Here is a 17,715-nt window from a genome sequence, read left to right as displayed (position 1 = left end):
GCTGTATAATAATTATATTTAGTTTGTACGAGCAGTTACTTATCACTTATTGAACAAGATGAGACGATGAGGATAAAAAGGGAATCTCATCCCCAATATTGTGTCAAGTTACAAGGTTACAAGCAAGTTGGAAAGACGTCGGGATTTTTTGTGGTGATATAATTAGTTGAATTTAGTCGTGAATTATTTATAAATCGGTGAAAATGAAGGTGATTTTGGTAAGTTTGGGGGAATTTCTAAAAAAAGTTAAGTTGGGTATTCAATAGTATATTTAATGTTTAGGTACTTTTGTCCATGATTGGTGCGTGTTATGGTGGCGTTGGGGTAAATTACTGAAAACTTTGAAATATTTCTGAAATGTGTTTCTTATTATTGGGATTTCATCATTTCAGGTGCTCACTCCCGAAATTGAGGCAGAGGTGGCTAGAATTATTTTTCAGTGTCTATTTTTTTCGGAAATCTGATACAATTTGTAAGTCTGTAAATAAATGTTTTTTAGGCCCTCCGACTTTGGCAAGCTTACTGTGATGGAGCCAGTGAAGGGGTGGGTACTAAACATAAGCATCATTGCATAAATCTGAACGTTGTTCTGAATCAAAGGATTATCATGTTTTTAGGGTACTGATGGCGCAACTTCTATATTTTGCAAAAAATCTGGGGAGAAAATAGAAGAAACTTTGACCCACGAACATGCCTTGGCTGGGGGAGAAGGAGCCAAAGAACAAGTCGTGTTCGTCCAACCACCCAGTTATCATTACAAGCACGATGTCGTCGTTAGTGGCGGAGGTGGTGCTGCGGGTAGGTTGATATGGATTTTCAATTTTCGTACTTTTAGAACAGCAAAAAACGGGAACTTTCATAACTGACGCATTATAATCGGTAATTACTGTTTGGATAATACGCGTTATTTTGTTACATAGGCAAAACCGTAATTTACGTGAAGGCAGCCAAAAATACGCACGAGTAAGTTAACCTTTAATTAATGACATTTAACTAATTAAGACAATAATTTCTAATTTCTCTCCTTAAAAAACAGGGTTAACGTGCAAGATCAAACCGTTGCTGGAGCTGGACCTTCTAAGCCGACCCTCTTTTTCCTTAAGGGAAATCATGGTGGCGATGATGCTGCGGCGGCTGCTGCGGCTTATCGACGACGATAATGACGACAAGGAACATTTAAGAAGGCGTCTCTCAAGTCAATGAAATTTATATGTAAAAGTATAACCAAAAATACCAGCTACATATTTATTGTATAATCTGCAGTATTTTATATGAAAAGTACACGAGTCTCAAAACAGTAATGAAATAAAGCGTTAAATAACAAACAAAATCCAAACAACTCATGAAATGTCGTGTCATTCATCTTTCCATGATTCTAAGAATAAAAAATATCATGCAATTAATCTTCCATCTTCAACAAAATGACGCAAAATGATCTTGGACTTGGAACTCTTCAACAACTTGGTCTTTTGAGCTTTTCTATGAAAATTGAACGTACTCAATGTGTCATTAAATGAACATTGAATGTACGTACGTAACATCTTAAATAGTAATAATCAATTTACCATCAACTTCCCCTATTTGACCTTTCCTACGTCGAAATATGACATTGAAAGTGAAGAAGCCACTTACAAAAACATGAAAAACATGTAAAAGTGACAACACAATTATCCCATCATACATACGGCAAATGTCAATAATTTAATACTACAAAGTTTAAGCTTATTGAGTCGTGTTCTTCTCAAAAATTATATCGCTAATCTCATTTTCAAGAATTTCCACAAAGTATTTATTAATTGCATTTTCAATTCATTACATTATTGCCTCATCCCTAAATTTACGACGGTATACATAATTTTCCTCTATGGTTTTATTCATAATCGTCGTCATATCATCATCCCCTCCGTCCGTCTCAAGTGGTAGTAATTCTTTTTTAAGATGCATACACACCTATTAGTAATGATTTGCATAATTTACAGGAATTAGAAATTTCTTGGACACGACATCAACGTTTGGCCGAGTGTCATTGGGTTTCATTGACGGAATTGAATTGGCACGACGACACCAAGAAGACGACGACGACACAACGACGACCAAGAAGATAGGATGACGAATCTTTCCTCATTTTGGAATTAGTTTTGAATACCCCTTGTCCAATGGTGCATTATTGATGCAATGAGTTTTTTATTCGACATGACTCTGACTTTACATACGTCGTGGTGCAATGCAATCTCGTATAATTATAATTACGGCCTCGTCCTGCTAAAATTACAATTTACTCATAATTTTCCCATTGTGCATTAACATGCATTTTTGTATGAATAAGAGGTCTCCCTCTATACGCCAGCCAAATATAGCAAGGCAACATAATGACGAGCATAAGCGCATTAGTGAAGAAAGATGAAGTTTGGAGCATCATTGATTTCATTCGACTTGACTTTGAAGCTTAAGGTAAAAAATGAAATGTGTGTGATTGATAATTAGTTTGTAAGTACACAATCACAGGTGAGAAGAAGAAGAAGAAGAAGAGTGAATCCCTCGTCGAGAGTGAATGAGTGAGTTGACTTCAAAGACAAGTATTTAGCTTGGTCAAGTCGACAAGCAAATGAAAATAAATATATCTAAGCGCATCATCATCTTCTAATAATAATAATAATGGGCATGTGTAAATTGTTATATAATTTGTTGACGATAATGAGCAGCAAATGTCCCTTGGTTGGACTGATATTGGGTACCAAATGAAGAGCCCGACGACTGATTATTTGATCCTAGGAGGCTGTCTTGTGTGTGAGCACGGCTTGCAGTCATATAAAAGAAGGTGTCGACATGAGGGAATAGCTTAGAACGGTTCAGCTCACTCGGTCATTACGCTTCTGTAAGGAAAAAAAGTGTGTTGGTGAAAATTGTTTCAAGTTTCGGTGAATTTGATCGTCATGCAGAAACTTTTGGTATTTTCGGATTAAACACGAATTTTGTAAAGAGAAAAAAGTGCTTGTGTTGAAGTTGGTTTCATGTAACTTGTACTATTTCAGATCGTGTTGGCTTGTGTGATTGTTGCCTTCTTGGGGTCAGCATGGGCGCGACCAGGTGTTGGTCAGCTTACTCCAGAGGTTGAAGCCGAAGTGAGAATTTAGAAAAAAAATTGAAATGAAAATTGGTTTGGAAATTTTACGGTGAATAATTTTTCAGGCACTTCGACTTTGGCAAGCGCATTGTGAAGGAGACAAGGAAGGAGTATAAAAATAATACTTACTTAACCTTATCCTAACCTTATCTCAAAAAATGTAAATATTTACATCTTATCAGGGTAAGGATGGAGAGAATTCGATATACTGCAAGAAATCTGGAGAGAAAATTGAGGAAACTTTGACCCACGAGCATGCTTTGACTCCTGCTGGTGAAGCAGGTCAGCAAGTCGTTTTTGTCCAGGTTTGTCCCTGAATAACCTATTTTACATATTTCGCATTAATTCCATATTCTTTTTCTAGCCACCGAGCTATCACTACAAACATGACGTCGTTGTCACCGGTGGAGGATCAGAAGGTGCCAAGACCATCATTTACGTTAAACCTGCCGTAAGTTTTAGACAAATTTGAACTTGAAAAAATTTGAAATTTTAGACAAATTTGAACTTGAAAAAATTTGAAATTTTAGACAAATTTTTAATGATTTTCCACCTTTTACATAAATATTTTTTGCAACAATTTTCAGAAAAACACCAACGAAGTCAACATCGTTGACCAGACGGCCCCCAACGCTGCCCCTCAAAAGCCGACTCTCTACTTTTTGAAGGGAAATCACGGCGGTGAGGAAGCATCTGCCCGAAGCGATGCACCCGCAGCACCAGAAGCTGTCCAAGAAGCCGCCCCAGAAGCGGAAGCTGCACCGGAAGCTGATGCCGGAGCGGCGAGAAAGCGACGACAAAATGGTCCCTTCCCAGCCACCGAGGTTGCAGCCCCAGAACAGAAAAAGCGAACCGTTTACATTCTCAGGAGGGCGTTTGCATAAATTAAACGGGAGAATATTTTTATAATTATTTTTCTAAAGATTCTATTTTATTTATTACCAGTATTTATCCTATTTGTGAACTTTTTAATTTATTTTATTATTAAAAACACTAACGCGTTTCTCCTCCCTAAAATTTTATAAGTGGATGGTGATATCGTCCTTGTAAGACTTTACGTATGCAAGTTTGACTTGGTCTGGAAATCCGTCTTGAATTTCTTCAATGACCGATCCCACTCCGTATGAACGGTTTTCTTCGGCAGCAAATGATACGAGAAGTTTATTTTCTGGCGTCACACTTCCAGCTCCCCAGTACAGGCCGTACTTTGTAATTTTGAAAATCTCATCTTGTAATTTGTCAAGGGTCATGGAGTCCGGTTTAGTCTCGATTTCTACGATGACGCTGGAGACACGAACGGATTTGGGATTAGTTGCAGTATTACCACTGTTACTACGGACTTTCTTTAGGGCAAACTTTGCCAAAAGTTTGTGGTTTTGTTCGTCAGTTTTTGTCAAATCGAGCCATTCTTCCTGACCAAATCCAATTCTATTACACAAAATAAGTGAAATGATTACTTATTACTTAGAAATACGTAATTAATAATTATGTGTGTATGTAAATTTAAATTAACGTGTTATGTACCGTGGTTTGCTCGAGAAAGTGGAAGGGACTACAAACTGCCTGAAATTTGGACACGAACTAATTCTTAGTTAAAGTTCATGATTTATTACATGCTGACTTAGGATTAGCAAACCTATTTTCTGGAGTCGCATCAAAATAACGGTTAACTTCAGTAACTTCCCTTTCACTCAAAACTCCCGTGGGAACAACTTTCTCTGCAAAATCTTCTTTAGTCATTGTAGGAAATCTGATCAAGTTTAATGCTTCCTTCAGCACGAGTCGAATGTGCTTAGGTGTGTCCTGAATTTTGTAACGGGTGCATTCCTTGCGTGCCCATCTAATGAACACCCAGTTTTCATAGTACATTAAGAACCTATGTATTTTTAAATGAAACCCACAACCCACATACTTCAAAATTCCAAGGAACAAGTCGATCTCGTTAATATCCAATTCGTTCTTGTCCAAAACTTCACACAGGTTAATTTGACTTAGGGATGAAAAGTCGTCTTCTTCCAGCACTTCAGTCGCATTGCTATATATGCAAATAAGATATTTACATACATTTCTACTCAATTTTATCGAGTCAAAATTTCATAATATTTATTTCATACTTTATAATAAACTGAAGAGCTTTCCCTTCCAACTCGATTTCATTGTGGTCTTTAGCAGCTTGAAATATTGATGTAGCGCACTTGGGAGAAAGCGTCGACAGCAGATACGCCGTACACCTCGACACGAGACCGTGGACCTTATACTTTTTCGCCAAGTGCAATATTTTTTGCGCCTCGTGGGGAGAACCAGTTTCCAATTCGTCGGTATACAGAAACTGTGATAAAATATAAAACTTATTAAATTATGGACTATTTAATTCAGTAAATTCCACTCAGCACCTGTATAAACTTTTTCACTTCAGACGCTTCAAATCCTTGAATAGTAATCTCCCTACGTCCCCCCGAACCAATGGGAATTTTCTCCAAAAGTTTTTCAAAAACTGACGACCGAACCTTCAAAACTAGCGAATGGGACGGAATGACCTGTTTGTCCACGGCAGAAATGTCCACTCCATCAATTACCAAGTTCACGTCGGAAAATGTCCCATTGTGGAACACGTAATGGAATTGTTCCCTCCCTGTGGCGAAAGGTAGTCGCCAGTCAGAACTCATTTTAGGACAATTTCGGTTATGAGAATTAATAACTATTTTTATCAACGTGGTGAGCTTCAGAAGGCCAAAAAGTTACTGATTTGGAATGGAACTCATTTATTAGGTTATTAATACAAGTATTTGTTTACTTAACTGACTTTTGTCACTCTTGGTTCATAGTCCAAGTTCATCGTGATTACGGTTTTATCTCGCCTTTGTCTCGGCTGCAACTGTTTTTGTATTTCATATCGAGTCCTGCACCGCATTTAACTGATTGAACTTTACTTTCGTTCGACTAAAAATATTTCTTGACACTCATTAATTTAATCTAGTAATGCTTCAGAAAACTAAGCAGTTTTTGTATGACCGACGTTATCAAATAATCGCATTAGTCAACCTTTACAAAAGTAAACATGCACAATTTTTAATTCCTATTAATTGAAGCGATTCTCTGATATCATCATACTTCCGGCATTTTTGTGCAGAGTGGTCATATAATTGCGATTAAAAGCTCTTTTTGAGGGTGCAGTCTGCAATTATAATCACGAATAAGAATATGTAACGACGAGCCGATCGGTCGGATGGATGGACGATCAGATCAACACCATTACGATCACACTCTTTCTAATTTTCTTGTTTTGCAATCGTGGCAGCGGAGGATGTTACCTCCTGTAAAATTATGCTAATGAAATTGCTTACGGTCATACATGCACATATGAATATAGAGTGAAATGGTTAAATGCAAAGGCAGTCTGTCTGTCTACCCCTGCAAGATGATTATTGTTCCTGATCTGACAAATATCCTCTTTCCACAAGTGATTTTTAATCTTCAGGGTGCAAAATTACTTGCATTTTCCTCTGTGCATCATCCCTGTTAAGTAAGAGCAATAAAATAGAATAGTGACTTAATCATGCAATGCCCCTTGACATGATGACACACGAGAATTAGTGATTAGAAACTGAATCGAATCGCAATAACGATATTTACCTGGTGTGTGTGTGTGGTAAGATTATGCTATAAAATAAGTGCAAAAATTAGAGTAAATATCCTTTCTTTATATAAAGCATCCGTTTTTATGACAAAAATTATAGTCGTTGCCGGAAAGTGGTGGAATCAACATCGTCTTCTTTTTCGTCGTGAGGAAAATATACGAGTCGAGATGAAATCGTTTTTGATATCGGTGAGCCTTTTGTTATTACGAAATATTTTTAAACTGAAATACTTTCCAAGTTTTAAATTGATTTATTTTCTGATCAGGTTTTCACATCGGTTCTCATCTCCTGTTCGTACGCAGGAGTTGGAGTGCTTAGTCCGCAAGAAGAGCAAAATGTGCTGAATCTTTTCCATCGAATGTGTTCCCACAATAGGAATGATGCCGCAGATTTGGGAGATTTTACCGTTTTTTGCAAAAGTGCTCGAGACGATCAAGAGGAGACGCTCGTCCATCAAGTTCATGTTCCACAAGGGCCACCACAACCTGCCAACGTGGTTAGTCTGGATAAATATAATGTCGAAAATACTTTGGTTAATAATTTATAATTCGAAATGTGTGTTTCAGGTCTTCGTTTCACCACCAGCAGTACGATATCAACATCAAATAGTTCTCAAAGGATCTCCTGGACAAGCTCAAGCAAACAAGATTTACGTCCTCCCACAAAAGGCGACGCATTCGTTGCATGCAACTTTTAACCCTGGTCATAATCCTACTTCTAAGCCAATGGTGTTCTTTTTAAATTCGAATTTCGGGCAGCATAACAGTCACCCCGTTCAACCGCAACACCCCCAGGTATGCATAACATGTGTTATAATTAATGGTTAACTATAACATTTATATGGACTGGACAGGGGTATGGACCACCCGTCCCATCCATCGAACAGGGTCATCATCACCAAGAAGTTCCGTATGGACCACCACTTTCCATCGCACCAGCCCCACATCCGCAATACGGTGTTATCGATGTGAGCCCTAGTCCGCAACATCCACATAATCAGGAGGAACAACAAGGTTACAGTTATCCACACCCTCAAGGCCCTCAAGAAGGAGGATCCCATGTTTCTGGAGGGTACGCTTAATGAAAAAGTGAGATTTACATAGGTTTTGGTTACTTTTTAATGGCTTTCAGTATTACGCAATTCTCGTTGAATGAATGTTCTTGATTTATTTTTATGCATGTTCATCATTGTTACATTATTAATGAATTTTTTTAATATTGCTGTTTTAATAAATGCTTAACAAATTTTAATCGCTAAGATTGTTCCTAGAAATTGCGCATCGACACAGTTCGTGTATTTGCATATGTATTAAAATATGGAAAAACGTACAACATAAATATGAGATTCTCATCTGAATTGAAGATCTAGGGTGAAAAAATATCACTATTGACATGATTTCAGCTAATTTTGTGAACATTAAGTAATTAAATAATCGCAAATTCCTAATTATGCACACCTTCATTTCACACTCCATCCTTGATTTGCATGCAGGACAAAATCTCTATGTAATATGTACGTTAGGATGTGACATTTTACAATTGAAGTGCTCTTCGTGGTCGGAAGTTGACAACTTTGTAAGTGTTTAATCACTCGAAATTTAGTACATATGTTAGAATTTCGAGGAGTTGACGAATTTCTGTTATAATATAATCGACAGCACATGTGCATATGTATTTACATACATTGTAAACTTTATTAAATAAATTTTCCACCTTGATTATTTAAGTATAACGAATATATGTATGTACATACGAAGTAATGGATTCATGTTATCCTCACGACACAGATAGCGGAACTAGTTCTTCCGACAAGGAATTAATCGTAGTGACAAAATGCACACCAAAGGACATAATTACTACATTACCACAATTTACTTATCCAAGTCAATAGTATGCACGACATAATTTGTTACAATTCTAACTCCCCATATGCATGCATTTAATGCTAGTGTCACAAAAATCCTTCTAGACAAATGCGTTCTGCGGACTCGTAATCTCCCAAATAAAGCTCGTTGCGTGAAAATTTTGTTCGACATGAACGATAAATATTGGAAAATCATCATAAATCACGCATATCGTTAATAAGTTGATTTTTAAATGCGAAAACAATAAATACCACTCACATATCATTTAAATGCTTATTATACAATAATCTATGAGCGTAAGAAGAAAGGAGAATGTTCGCGCATATTAATTGGGTTGCTGCTCATTAGTTATGCAAAGCACAAACATCGACCATTTAGACATAACCCATTTTATTGTAATGAAATCAGGGCATAATTGAAATTCAAAATGATTCTAATTATTGGGCAGGAATTTATTGAACTGTGAATTTAAAATACAAATTGGCACATGTCAAAACATTCTAATTTTGCCCGACAAACGATCAAACTCTTTATTTAATTGGTGTTTACAAACAATTGCGGTGGTACTTTTGCTGTAATGTGTAATTGTCGGAAAAATATGTGTAATTCAAAAAATAGAAAAATATCATTAGGGAAAGTTTGATTGAGAATGGGTTGCCAATTTTTTTCAAACGTGGAACAATTAATTTTACAGATAATTGCAATTGACTCTGTACAAATGCAATTTCTGGAGTATGTAGCTAATTAAAATCTCATGTTCTGTTCTGCAAAACTATTATTAAAGCATCAAATCATAATCATTTTATGAACTCAATCAATGACACTTCACCACAAATTTAATTATACATGTATTTGTTAAAAGGTAGACGTCTTTCAATCAAAGGTGTCTAGATCAATTAATTCAATCCAGTTTGAGGGTCAATTATTGCATTTTCTAAGAAAAGCGCAATGAAAATGTTCCAGGATATGGCAACAATACATCATATTTCGTAAATATCATACAATCAATCATGCAAATATTTCACACATCAAAGTACCAGCAGTATCTCTTAACTTAATCAAGATCATTGTCACCTACTTACTTCTTGTTCAAATGTTCTTAGCAAGTCGTAGGCCCCCAGAAAGGACACACCTTTTGATAAGCTATAGCTCAATCACGGCTCGACCCAGTAAATTGACCACTGATATTGGTCAATTGATCCAAGATGATAAAAAAAACTAACCCATTCTCCCCTTGTTTTAATGCCAGACTATAATTGGATTGCTATATTTGATCGGCTTTAAAAATAATTAAAGCGATAAATATTTGCTACGTATTCATTAAATGTACCAGATCACCCTCGCCATTACACATTTTTCTAGCAAAGAGGGCAAGACAATATAACCATTTTATAAGAAATACATACCTCATCCGCACTTGTTACATATGCATTTATTTGAACTTTGTTATACTAAACGCAAATTGTCAAAGGAAGCAAAACAGGCAAAATTAATGAAAGGAGGACTTGATGCAGGAGCAAGTGTATCACTTACTTGCACCTCTTTGATGATGATGTCCCTTGGCGAACCTAGATAAAGTCAAATAGTCAAATAAAAAGTTGGGTCAGTCTGTCATTTAAACAAAAGTGAGACATTTCCGTTGTCAGTCTTCAGTGGAAGAGTAGATCAATTTTGGGCATCGTTGAATCAGTTGTGAATACACATTCTTGGACATAATGAAGTTGGCTGTGGTAAGTTTCTTTGAAAATCAATTTTTTCAATTTTTTGTAATTTTAAGGAATAATAAATCACATTTGAAAATTATTGATAGCTCATCGCGTTCGGATTTTTCGCCGTGGCTCACGCCGGAGTTGGAATCTTATCCCCACAAGAAGAAGCTGATGTACTGCAGCTTTTCGCAAAATTGTGTGGATCTCGATCCGAAGGTGGTGACTGGGGAGGGGCCCGAGTTTGGTGCAAGGCAAGAAATTGATGAGAAATATCCTGCATAGAAAAGTTGCAAGTAATCAAACTCATTTTTACAGTTTGGACCTGGTGAAAATGTCGAAATTGTGAACCACAATGTCGAAGTGCCAGCCCCTGCCATTCCGGATTCAGTTGTTTTCGTGCAACCTCCTCCAGGTATGGGAACTTTTGATTTCGGAGCATAAATTTCTGGGAAAAATGGTGCAAATTATTGTTACACTTTCCTATTTATAGTTACCTACAAACACAACGTTGCCGTCCAAGGAGGCGTCGGCATTGCTCCACGAACCAAGATTTACGTCCTTCCACAACGGTCTCAACACTCCATCACGAGTCAGTACAACCCCGGAGATGTGGTCACTTCCAAGCCAAACGTCTATTTTCTTAAATCCACTGGAGAAGAAGGGTTCCGATATGGAACTCCGGCTCCCCCCGGTATCGCAGGATACGCATAAGTTTTAACAAAATTGAGATTATTGTGCCGTCGAATAACTTAGTTTGGTAACTGGTTAAAGTATTAAAGTTTGAAATGAGTACAATTAAAGTGTTGCATAACTTATGATTTTTTTGAACGAGAATAAATGTGAGTTGGAAATTAATTTTGGGGTTCAGTTGTTCATGATTATTTGTTCGTTTCGCATTTTATAGTATTTTTAAGTAAGTGGAAGTCTGTTTACAAAGTTTTTAATTTTCTTAATCCGAATTTATCGACAATAAAGTTCATTTTTACAACGAATATTTAAATATTTAAATATGGTTGGATATTTAAATCTGCAGTTTAAAGTAATCGATACAAATTTTGCATATGGAATGAATGAACTGCGAAAATATTTTCAGAGGATCTGTACATTTATTCATGCATTTATAAATTATTGGAAAAATACATTTAATATACATTCACAATTATATTTCTCAATTTTACTACAACATATATACTTTAAAATTAAGGATGGTATTATTTTTCTTTCTTTTGTTGATAATGAAACCGTAATGTATAATTAGAAATGTCAAAAGTATAAAAATCATGGCCTTGAGCCTGTCAAAATGTCTGCAAAAATATTAGCTGGGATAAATATTTTCATGAGTATATATGTGCGTAGTAGTGATTATCACCACATTTCAAACATTTAGTGCAATTAGCAAACAAATAATGTGGAAATTCTCTCAGACACATTATGCGAACAATGCAATTATAAATTCTACTTACAATTGTTAGTAAATATTTTTCCAAATTTGGTCGCATTCCCATTTTTGCGCTGTGTATGCATGTATGCAAGTGACTATTAGCAATTATGTTTCTGTGCCATATGATATGCATGTAAGTATACAAAGTGCATAAAAATGCACTTCTTGGTACTGATAATCTGGAATTGTCTCAATAATGACGAAATTACAATGTTTGTTATTTTTGACGATTTTACTACTCTGTTTTATTGACATTTTTACACCTTCGCAAACAGTAATAAAATAATAACAGTAATAATAGAACAGTAATAATAGAAGCACTTCAAGCAAAAGGGTGGGACACTGCATACACACCTTTTCGCGACATTCGACAAATTGGCAATTCAACAAGGGTGCTAAAATGACAATATATGTAACAACTGGTTTGAATGCGATTGACACGTACCATTTTCAACTTTTTATACCTTTTTAAGGGTCACTTGCCACCTTGTCTCGGAACTGTGCATTCACAGTAATGGTGAAAGGGTGCCAACTCCCATTTTATTTACGGTAGTGACACACAGCTTCTGAATACGGAATAATAAAATTACTGAAAAAAATGTAGAGCAAAATGAGACAAATAAACCTCATTCATTTATTTATGACTTGTACAAACTAAAAAGGAGAATCTGGATGCAAGTTTATTCACGTATTCAAATTATTGTGCATATGCCAATGATTAATAATTTCGCATGAAAATTCACCCAATTTCCTTTATTTGTCGGAATGAGAATAAATATTTGACGATGACAACGGTATGTATTATGATATGCGGACAGTATTATTCTTAGAATTTGTGGCAGCTAGTAATTCAAAGAAATATAATTGAGTCCAACTTTTCATTTCATTCCGTATAACAATTTTTTTTCTTTACTTTCATCGCGATTTTACAAACTTTATAAAAATACTCACAATACAAAATCTTGTAAAAGTAGTCATTAATACAATGATTAGTACAATATTTCTAGCAACAATGTGCATCATCACCCACGAGCATGTTTCTTTCGCTGTCTTATAAAACGTGCATCCTATTTATCGTTCGTTTCATTTGAATCCCATAAATTTTCAAGTTGTAAAAAAAGTGCAAGTCGTTCGGCTAGTTCGCGTTCCTATTATACAACAAATGGCTATTCATTTTTTTCACATATGCCGACCGACCATCTCCACCTCCAAAAGTAAGTGTTTATCTCATCGCGCAGATTTATTGGGGTTCTTCGATTGACCAGAATGTCTGTCTCCCAAACAGGAATATTTACTACGTAGCTTTATCAAAAATTAAAAGTATTTCCTAAAAAGAAAGACATGCAACAACAACATTCACTGCCGACTGGTCGACCTCATTAAATAATATGTCCGCTACTTCTCTTACTCAAATAGCACATGCACACGTTTCTACATTAATCAACTGATAATGGACGGACACACTCTTTTCGTTATTGATAAGTAGATTATCGGTTGAACCGATCCTTATTTAATTACAATTTATTTGATAGATATAGATCAACAGGAAAACAAGTCTTGAAATGATAAGTACAAAAAAATAGAGCCAAACCCAGTAAGGAACAAGTCTATGAAGCCGAGAAAACTGATAAAAATTGCACTAATTGATTTATCTTTGATATAATATGAACAAGGGTATTTCAGATAAATTTAATTGATCGATTGATTCTACTCGATCAGTTCAATTTACATAAGTAATTAGCTCATTTTATCGTAAAATTGATTAAATACGTAGAAAAAAACACGTAATACTTAATTTGTCTTATCCGCATCAACTTTGGTGTATGAATAGCTAACAAAATTGGCAGGAAAGAATTCAAAGGTGGGTTTATCTATGGACCTTTTTGAGCTCGATGTTACCCTATTATTTGGCGTGGCTTCGTCTCCTTGTTCTAATTGTGGTGCTGGTGGCCTTAAACTATTGAGCTGTTGATCAGAATTTCTAAAATATCTAAAAATTACGTTACTATAATTATTGTTATTGCTTATGGCACCAGACTCATTATTGTTATTATTACTATTTGAAGCGCTTTTCGCACTAGATATTAAAGCACGGACGAATTTTTCGTTAAACAAGTCCGTGCTGAGCCGTCTTGGCTGAAAGTTTTGCTCTGTCGTGGTGGTACTTGTTATTGGTGTGGGTGTGGTCGTAGTAGTCGTCGTGGTGGTGGTCGTTGTGGCTTCAGTAATCGTGCTCGGCGTGGGTGTCGATGTTTGACGACTTTCATAAGCAGAAATCAAGGATTTGATACGTTTCTCAGCCTCAGCGTCGGTAAGGTCCTCGTCATCACCGTCGTCATCCAACGTTTTCACTCCAACGCTTGGTTCCTGTTTCTTACTCCCGTCGAAAGCTTGGATTTGATAATTTTGAATAGATTCTGAAGGAAATTGCAATTTTCCTCCGGAAGCATAAGCACCATTAGAGTCGACGGATTTGTACAAACTTGCTGCACTCAGAGGTTGAACCAGGGTTTCTGGCTCACTTGCACTTTCACCACCACGACCAACACCTTCATCATACGTTGTCTCAGTCTGGAGTTGAAATTGTGGTTGAATTTGAGACGGAGATACGGATTGAAGTCCAGCACCACCACCCAACGCAAACAGATTTTGATACGCGTTCCGTGTTCCTTGATCGGCAGGAACGATTTCATATTCTGGACCTAAACTAGAAGGGTCAAAGGGAACCAGACCTCCGCCACTTTGCAGGAGAGAATATTGCTGTTTCGGTGGTGGAAATCCGTATTCACTACTCGGAGCTGGTTGTGGGGTTGGTTGGACAACCACAGTTTCATAACCGGTACTTGGTCGATAGGTCGTGACCGGAAGTCCGTAAACTGGTCTGGGCGTGGTCACGACGACCGGCTGTTGCTGTACAGGAGGTCCATACCCTTCGACTGGTTTTTGTTGTACAGGAACTCCATAACCTGATCCGACTGGTTGTTGCGGATGATATTCAGGAATTGGTTGATGCGGTAATTTGTCATTCTTCAAGAAAAAGACTTGCGGCTTCCCGTTTGCCGGAGCCGTTTGTCCTCGTTTGTCCCATACTTTAAGGGAATGGGAGGCTTTTTGAGGCAACACATAAATCACTGTACGTTTACCTTGTTCTCCATTCGAAATGAGATTAATTTGATGTTTAAGTCTTAACGTGGGAGCTTCTACGAAGACGATGTTTTTCCTCGGTTTTTGGGTAGGAATGCGGATAATTTGCTTCTTGGGGGGTGCATGATGTTCGTTGCCTTCTTTGCACACAATGTTAACGTTTGGTCGATTGCTAGGACCACCACCGTATCCGCCTCCTATTGACGACGGAGGAGGCCCATACGACCCATATCCTCCGGTCCCATATCCGGTCCGACAATGTTTTCTGTACAGGGCGAGAACTTCTTCGACCTGATCTTCCGGTAGGTCAGAACCAGAATCAGTAAAACTGCTGCTGCTGCTGCCATAACTTCCGCCAAGGACGGAGGTTGACACCAAAGGCAACAACCACTGGAAAATGAATATCACGACAAGCATGAAAATAAATTAAATTTCTACCAAATACTTAAATCTGAATGCGGAATTTATTTATCTACTTACCAATACAAGTCTCAACTTAATCATTTTCACTGAATTTATGCAATTATTTAATCCCACGTCACTTTCTTCTCATTAGCACACAATCTTCTTTTTTTTTGCAAATTATGCAAGTCAAACCACAGATGAGTAATATATGTAGTATTCACGTAGGGATCAAAACTTTTTATCTTTTTCTTAATGAAATCACACCCTACTAGCAACAACACTCATCAAGAGAGTGAATCACGAATGAAATTATGAATGCAACTTTGCCTACTTCATAAAGAATTCGCCTCTAATTAGCGGTAGTGACTGATACTAACAACAAATAAGCACCCCCACCAACCAATCACTTTTTAACGATACTCGCTATCATAACGTACACCGAACTGGTCACGACATCCGGAATTGGACAATTAAGTTTTGTTTAAAATTTTACTCAAAATTATAAATCTGCTAAATAACAACGGCCCTCCTCCCTTTCAGACTCACAAATCTCTGGTGATGACACGGTTACCTTTGGAAGAATGATTTGAAATATGTAAAAGATTTTCTTTTTGATTTGACAGCTCAAGTGCACATTTACAACCTGTGCTCTCCTCTCATCGTCGTCGCCAGATTATTGAAGTGGAGTGAAGGACTCTTTTTAACAAAGATTGTAAAGGATTCCCATTGCATTTTTGAATTTAATGATTCAATCTGTTAAAGTCAGGTTACTTTTTTGGGTGGCGTACTTATTACTTGCTGCTGCATTATTACGTTTACAATTTGTGTAACGTGAACAAGTGGCATATTCTTCGGCGACAAGAGTTGTTGGCTTGTGTGTGTGCGTCCCATGTGTTCATTCTCACATGTACATATGTACTTACTTACCTGCGACTATGCAATCCAAGCATGCATCTTGTCGCCCCTCTCGTAAAAGGAAACAAAGAGTTACCTATTTACACAATTTAGACTACGATTATATCCCATCGCATACACACACTTGACGTGCGATCTTCAGGTGGTGGTGTGCAAATTCGTGTAAGATTATGCTTTCTTTAAATTTTTTGGCATCTTGTGCAGTGCATACTTGAACATATGAACGAGCTTTATTGAGATCCGTGTGAGTTCATTGTTGCTGCTTGATTCATCTTATCGTTTATTTTATTTTTCTGTTTTGTGTATGTATACTTGTGTGTAAAGATGCGATTTAATAATAAAAATAATATTGCATTTGTACATACATCACGAAGAATGAAACAATCCTTTTTTGAATTGAATCTTCATTTATCTTGCTCGGTGTGTGGGACGGATATTAATTTCTGATAATATTGTTGTACACGCACGAATGAGTAGGACTAATATTTTAATTACACATTTCACACTTGGGAATTTATGCAAGCAAAACAATTAGTCTGAGAGGGAATTATTTTTAAATTAAGGTTATTACTGTTATCTTCTTTGGTTGAATTTACATGCTTATTTTGATGTCGTCTTCTGTGACATTTTGCAAAAATTTTGCAATCCAAGAAAGTTCAGGTAAAGTAGTAAATTAAGAGGTGACAGGGACTACAAAAGAACAAAAACCAATGAATTGTATTCTGACATTCAAATTATTGGACGAGCGGACATAGCAATCATAACCTTTTCAATTTTCAACTTTTGAGAAAGATCAACAACAATGTGCATACAAAAAATGTCCATTATTATCATTATTCCTAAAGTTGCAAGGTTTAAATTTTTTTGAATACTGATATAAATAAAAACATATTTTTTTCTTTACTACACCATTTTTTGTGCTCTTTAAACTTCAAAATATTTCACAATTTTAAGGACAAGGCACGATTATGATTATTTTTATTGAAGAAAGACGCGATACATACGAAGAAGAAATGTTAGCTGATTGCACAAGTGTAAACACTTTAAAGGATGAACGAATTGTGTGGGAAGTGCATAAATATTTTGCGATTGGTTAACACTGTCTTGTACTTTTTTTGTGATTTATATTTATTTATATGCTGCAAAATGTCTGGGCTGGATGAGCAAAAATGCATCTTTTTTTTGCCAGCCATTGTATTTACAAACCACATAAATTTCACGCCTTTTTGCCCTTTACAAGAATCCCAGTAAAGTTCAGCCCATGATTGAATCCTTAATTTTATGGAGTACATAGTGCCATGAAATTGTAGCGAACAAGAACGAATCACAGAAATATGGAGACGTCTTGACAAATTTGTCGGCAATAATAACAACACGCCGTGAATAATAAGTAATGACGGCATTACTTATGTTATCTTCACCCTAAAAACATCATCTGCTGCACCTTATGATTATCTGTGGGACCTTTAAAAAC

At 36.5% G+C, this 17,715-nt stretch overlaps 6 protein-coding genes across 7 annotated transcripts; 4 read left to right on the top strand and 2 right to left on the bottom strand.

Annotated features, from left to right (window-relative positions):
• Positions 1 to 67: 67 nt before the first annotated feature.
• LOC110849484 lies at positions 68 to 1,336 on the top strand. The gene is made up of 7 exons (XM_022096895.2): positions 68 to 218; positions 283 to 324; positions 393 to 419; positions 500 to 544; positions 618 to 798; positions 921 to 963; positions 1,037 to 1,336. Exons 1-7 carry the CDS (start codon positions 204 to 206, stop codon positions 1,158 to 1,160), a joined length of 477 nt encoding a protein of 158 aa, XP_021952587.1. The 5' UTR covers positions 68 to 203; the 3' UTR covers positions 1,161 to 1,336.
• A 1,453-nt stretch (positions 1,337 to 2,789) lies between these two features.
• On the top strand, positions 2,790 to 4,097 carry LOC110849482. The gene is made up of 6 exons (XM_022096893.2): positions 2,790 to 2,948; positions 3,033 to 3,122; positions 3,190 to 3,234; positions 3,307 to 3,429; positions 3,489 to 3,575; positions 3,712 to 4,097. The coding sequence occupies exons 1-6, from the start codon at positions 2,934 to 2,936 to the stop codon at positions 4,006 to 4,008; spliced, it is 657 nt and encodes a 218-aa protein (XP_021952585.1). The 5' UTR covers positions 2,790 to 2,933; the 3' UTR covers positions 4,009 to 4,097.
• Positions 4,098 to 4,117: 20 nt separating this feature from the next.
• On the bottom strand, positions 4,118 to 6,297 carry LOC110849481 (BTB/POZ domain-containing protein 2). The gene is made up of 6 exons (XM_022096892.2): positions 5,518 to 6,297; positions 5,239 to 5,453; positions 5,037 to 5,159; positions 4,761 to 4,964; positions 4,649 to 4,687; positions 4,118 to 4,552 (listed from the first exon to the last, which is right to left on the bottom strand). Exons 1-6 carry the CDS (start codon positions 5,788 to 5,790, stop codon positions 4,144 to 4,146), a joined length of 1,263 nt encoding a protein of 420 aa, XP_021952584.1. The 5' UTR covers positions 5,791 to 6,297; the 3' UTR covers positions 4,118 to 4,143.
• A 332-nt stretch (positions 6,298 to 6,629) lies between these two features.
• Positions 6,630 to 8,020, top strand: LOC110849480. Of its 2 annotated transcripts, XM_022096890.2 has the most exons (5): positions 6,630 to 6,773; positions 6,862 to 6,950; positions 7,028 to 7,258; positions 7,329 to 7,556; positions 7,616 to 8,020. In XM_022096890.2, the coding sequence occupies exons 2-5, from the start codon at positions 6,930 to 6,932 to the stop codon at positions 7,841 to 7,843; spliced, it is 708 nt and encodes a 235-aa protein (XP_021952582.1). In that variant the 5' UTR covers positions 6,630 to 6,773; positions 6,862 to 6,929; the 3' UTR covers positions 7,844 to 8,020. The 2 variants fall into 2 exon arrangements, with proteins under 2 accessions (XP_021952582.1, XP_035706699.1); XM_035850806.1 differs by having other exon boundaries at positions 6,715 to 6,950.
• A 2,178-nt stretch (positions 8,021 to 10,198) lies between these two features.
• Positions 10,199 to 11,191, top strand: LOC110849479. Its single transcript, XM_022096889.2, has 4 exons — positions 10,199 to 10,357; positions 10,438 to 10,587; positions 10,652 to 10,748; positions 10,827 to 11,191. Exons 1-4 carry the CDS (start codon positions 10,343 to 10,345, stop codon positions 11,045 to 11,047), a joined length of 483 nt encoding a protein of 160 aa, XP_021952581.1. The 5' UTR covers positions 10,199 to 10,342; the 3' UTR covers positions 11,048 to 11,191.
• Positions 11,192 to 12,495: 1,304 nt separating this feature from the next.
• Positions 12,496 to 16,579, bottom strand: LOC110849478 (uncharacterized serine-rich protein C215.13). Its single transcript, XM_022096888.2, has 2 exons — positions 15,402 to 16,579; positions 12,496 to 15,311 (listed from the first exon to the last, which is right to left on the bottom strand). Exons 1-2 carry the CDS (start codon positions 15,423 to 15,425, stop codon positions 13,569 to 13,571), a joined length of 1,767 nt encoding a protein of 588 aa, XP_021952580.1. The 5' UTR covers positions 15,426 to 16,579; the 3' UTR covers positions 12,496 to 13,568.
• Between the last annotated feature and the right edge of the window lie 1,136 nt (positions 16,580 to 17,715).

This window comes from Folsomia candida, unplaced genomic scaffold (genome assembly GCF_002217175.1).
Source record: "Folsomia candida strain VU population unplaced genomic scaffold, ASM221717v1 Fcan01_Sc004, whole genome shotgun sequence".
In the NCBI taxonomy this organism is placed as follows: Eukaryota; Metazoa; Arthropoda; class Collembola; order Entomobryomorpha; family Isotomidae; genus Folsomia; species Folsomia candida.
Note: the sequence above shows the minus strand (reverse complement) of the source record. Positions and strands in the feature narration are given on the sequence as shown.

Coding starts and splice junctions, on each gene's coding strand:
- LOC110849484 (XM_022096895.2), top strand. Junction 325..392: donor CGTGTTATGGTGGCGTTGGG/GTAAATTACTGA, acceptor TCATCATTTCAG/GTGCTCACTCCCGAAATTGA. Junction 799..920: donor TGGCGGAGGTGGTGCTGCGG/GTAGGTTGATAT, acceptor TTTGTTACATAG/GCAAAACCGTAATTTACGTG.
- LOC110849482 (XM_022096893.2), top strand. Junction 3,123..3,189: donor CTCCAGAGGTTGAAGCCGAA/GTGAGAATTTAG, acceptor ATAATTTTTCAG/GCACTTCGACTTTGGCAAGC. Junction 3,576..3,711: donor TCATTTACGTTAAACCTGCC/GTAAGTTTTAGA, acceptor AACAATTTTCAG/AAAAACACCAACGAAGTCAA.
- LOC110849481 (XM_022096892.2), bottom strand. CDS start 5,790: ATGAGTTCTGACTGGCGACTACCTTTCGCCACAGGGAGGGAACAATTC. Junction 5,454..5,517: donor AAGTGAAAAAGTTTATACAG/GTGCTGAGTGGA, acceptor ATTTTATCACAG/TTTCTGTATACCGACGAATT. Junction 5,160..5,238: donor GCTCTTCAGTTTATTATAAA/GTATGAAATAAA, acceptor TTGCATATATAG/CAATGCGACTGAAGTGCTGG.
- LOC110849480 (XM_035850806.1), top strand. CDS start 6,846: ATGACAAAAATTATAGTCGTTGCCGGAAAGTGGTGGAATCAACATCGT. Junction 6,951..7,027: donor TGAAATCGTTTTTGATATCG/GTGAGCCTTTTG, acceptor TTTTCTGATCAG/GTTTTCACATCGGTTCTCAT. Junction 7,557..7,615: donor TTCAACCGCAACACCCCCAG/GTATGCATAACA, acceptor TGGACTGGACAG/GGGTATGGACCACCCGTCCC.
- LOC110849479 (XM_022096889.2), top strand. Junction 10,588..10,651: donor GGGCCCGAGTTTGGTGCAAG/GCAAGAAATTGA, acceptor TCATTTTTACAG/TTTGGACCTGGTGAAAATGT. Junction 10,749..10,826: donor TTTCGTGCAACCTCCTCCAG/GTATGGGAACTT, acceptor TCCTATTTATAG/TTACCTACAAACACAACGTT.
- LOC110849478 (XM_022096888.2), bottom strand. CDS start 15,425: ATGATTAAGTTGAGACTTGTATTG. Junction 15,312..15,401: donor TTAAGTTGAGACTTGTATTG/GTAAGTAGATAA, acceptor TTCATTTTCCAG/TGGTTGTTGCCTTTGGTGTC.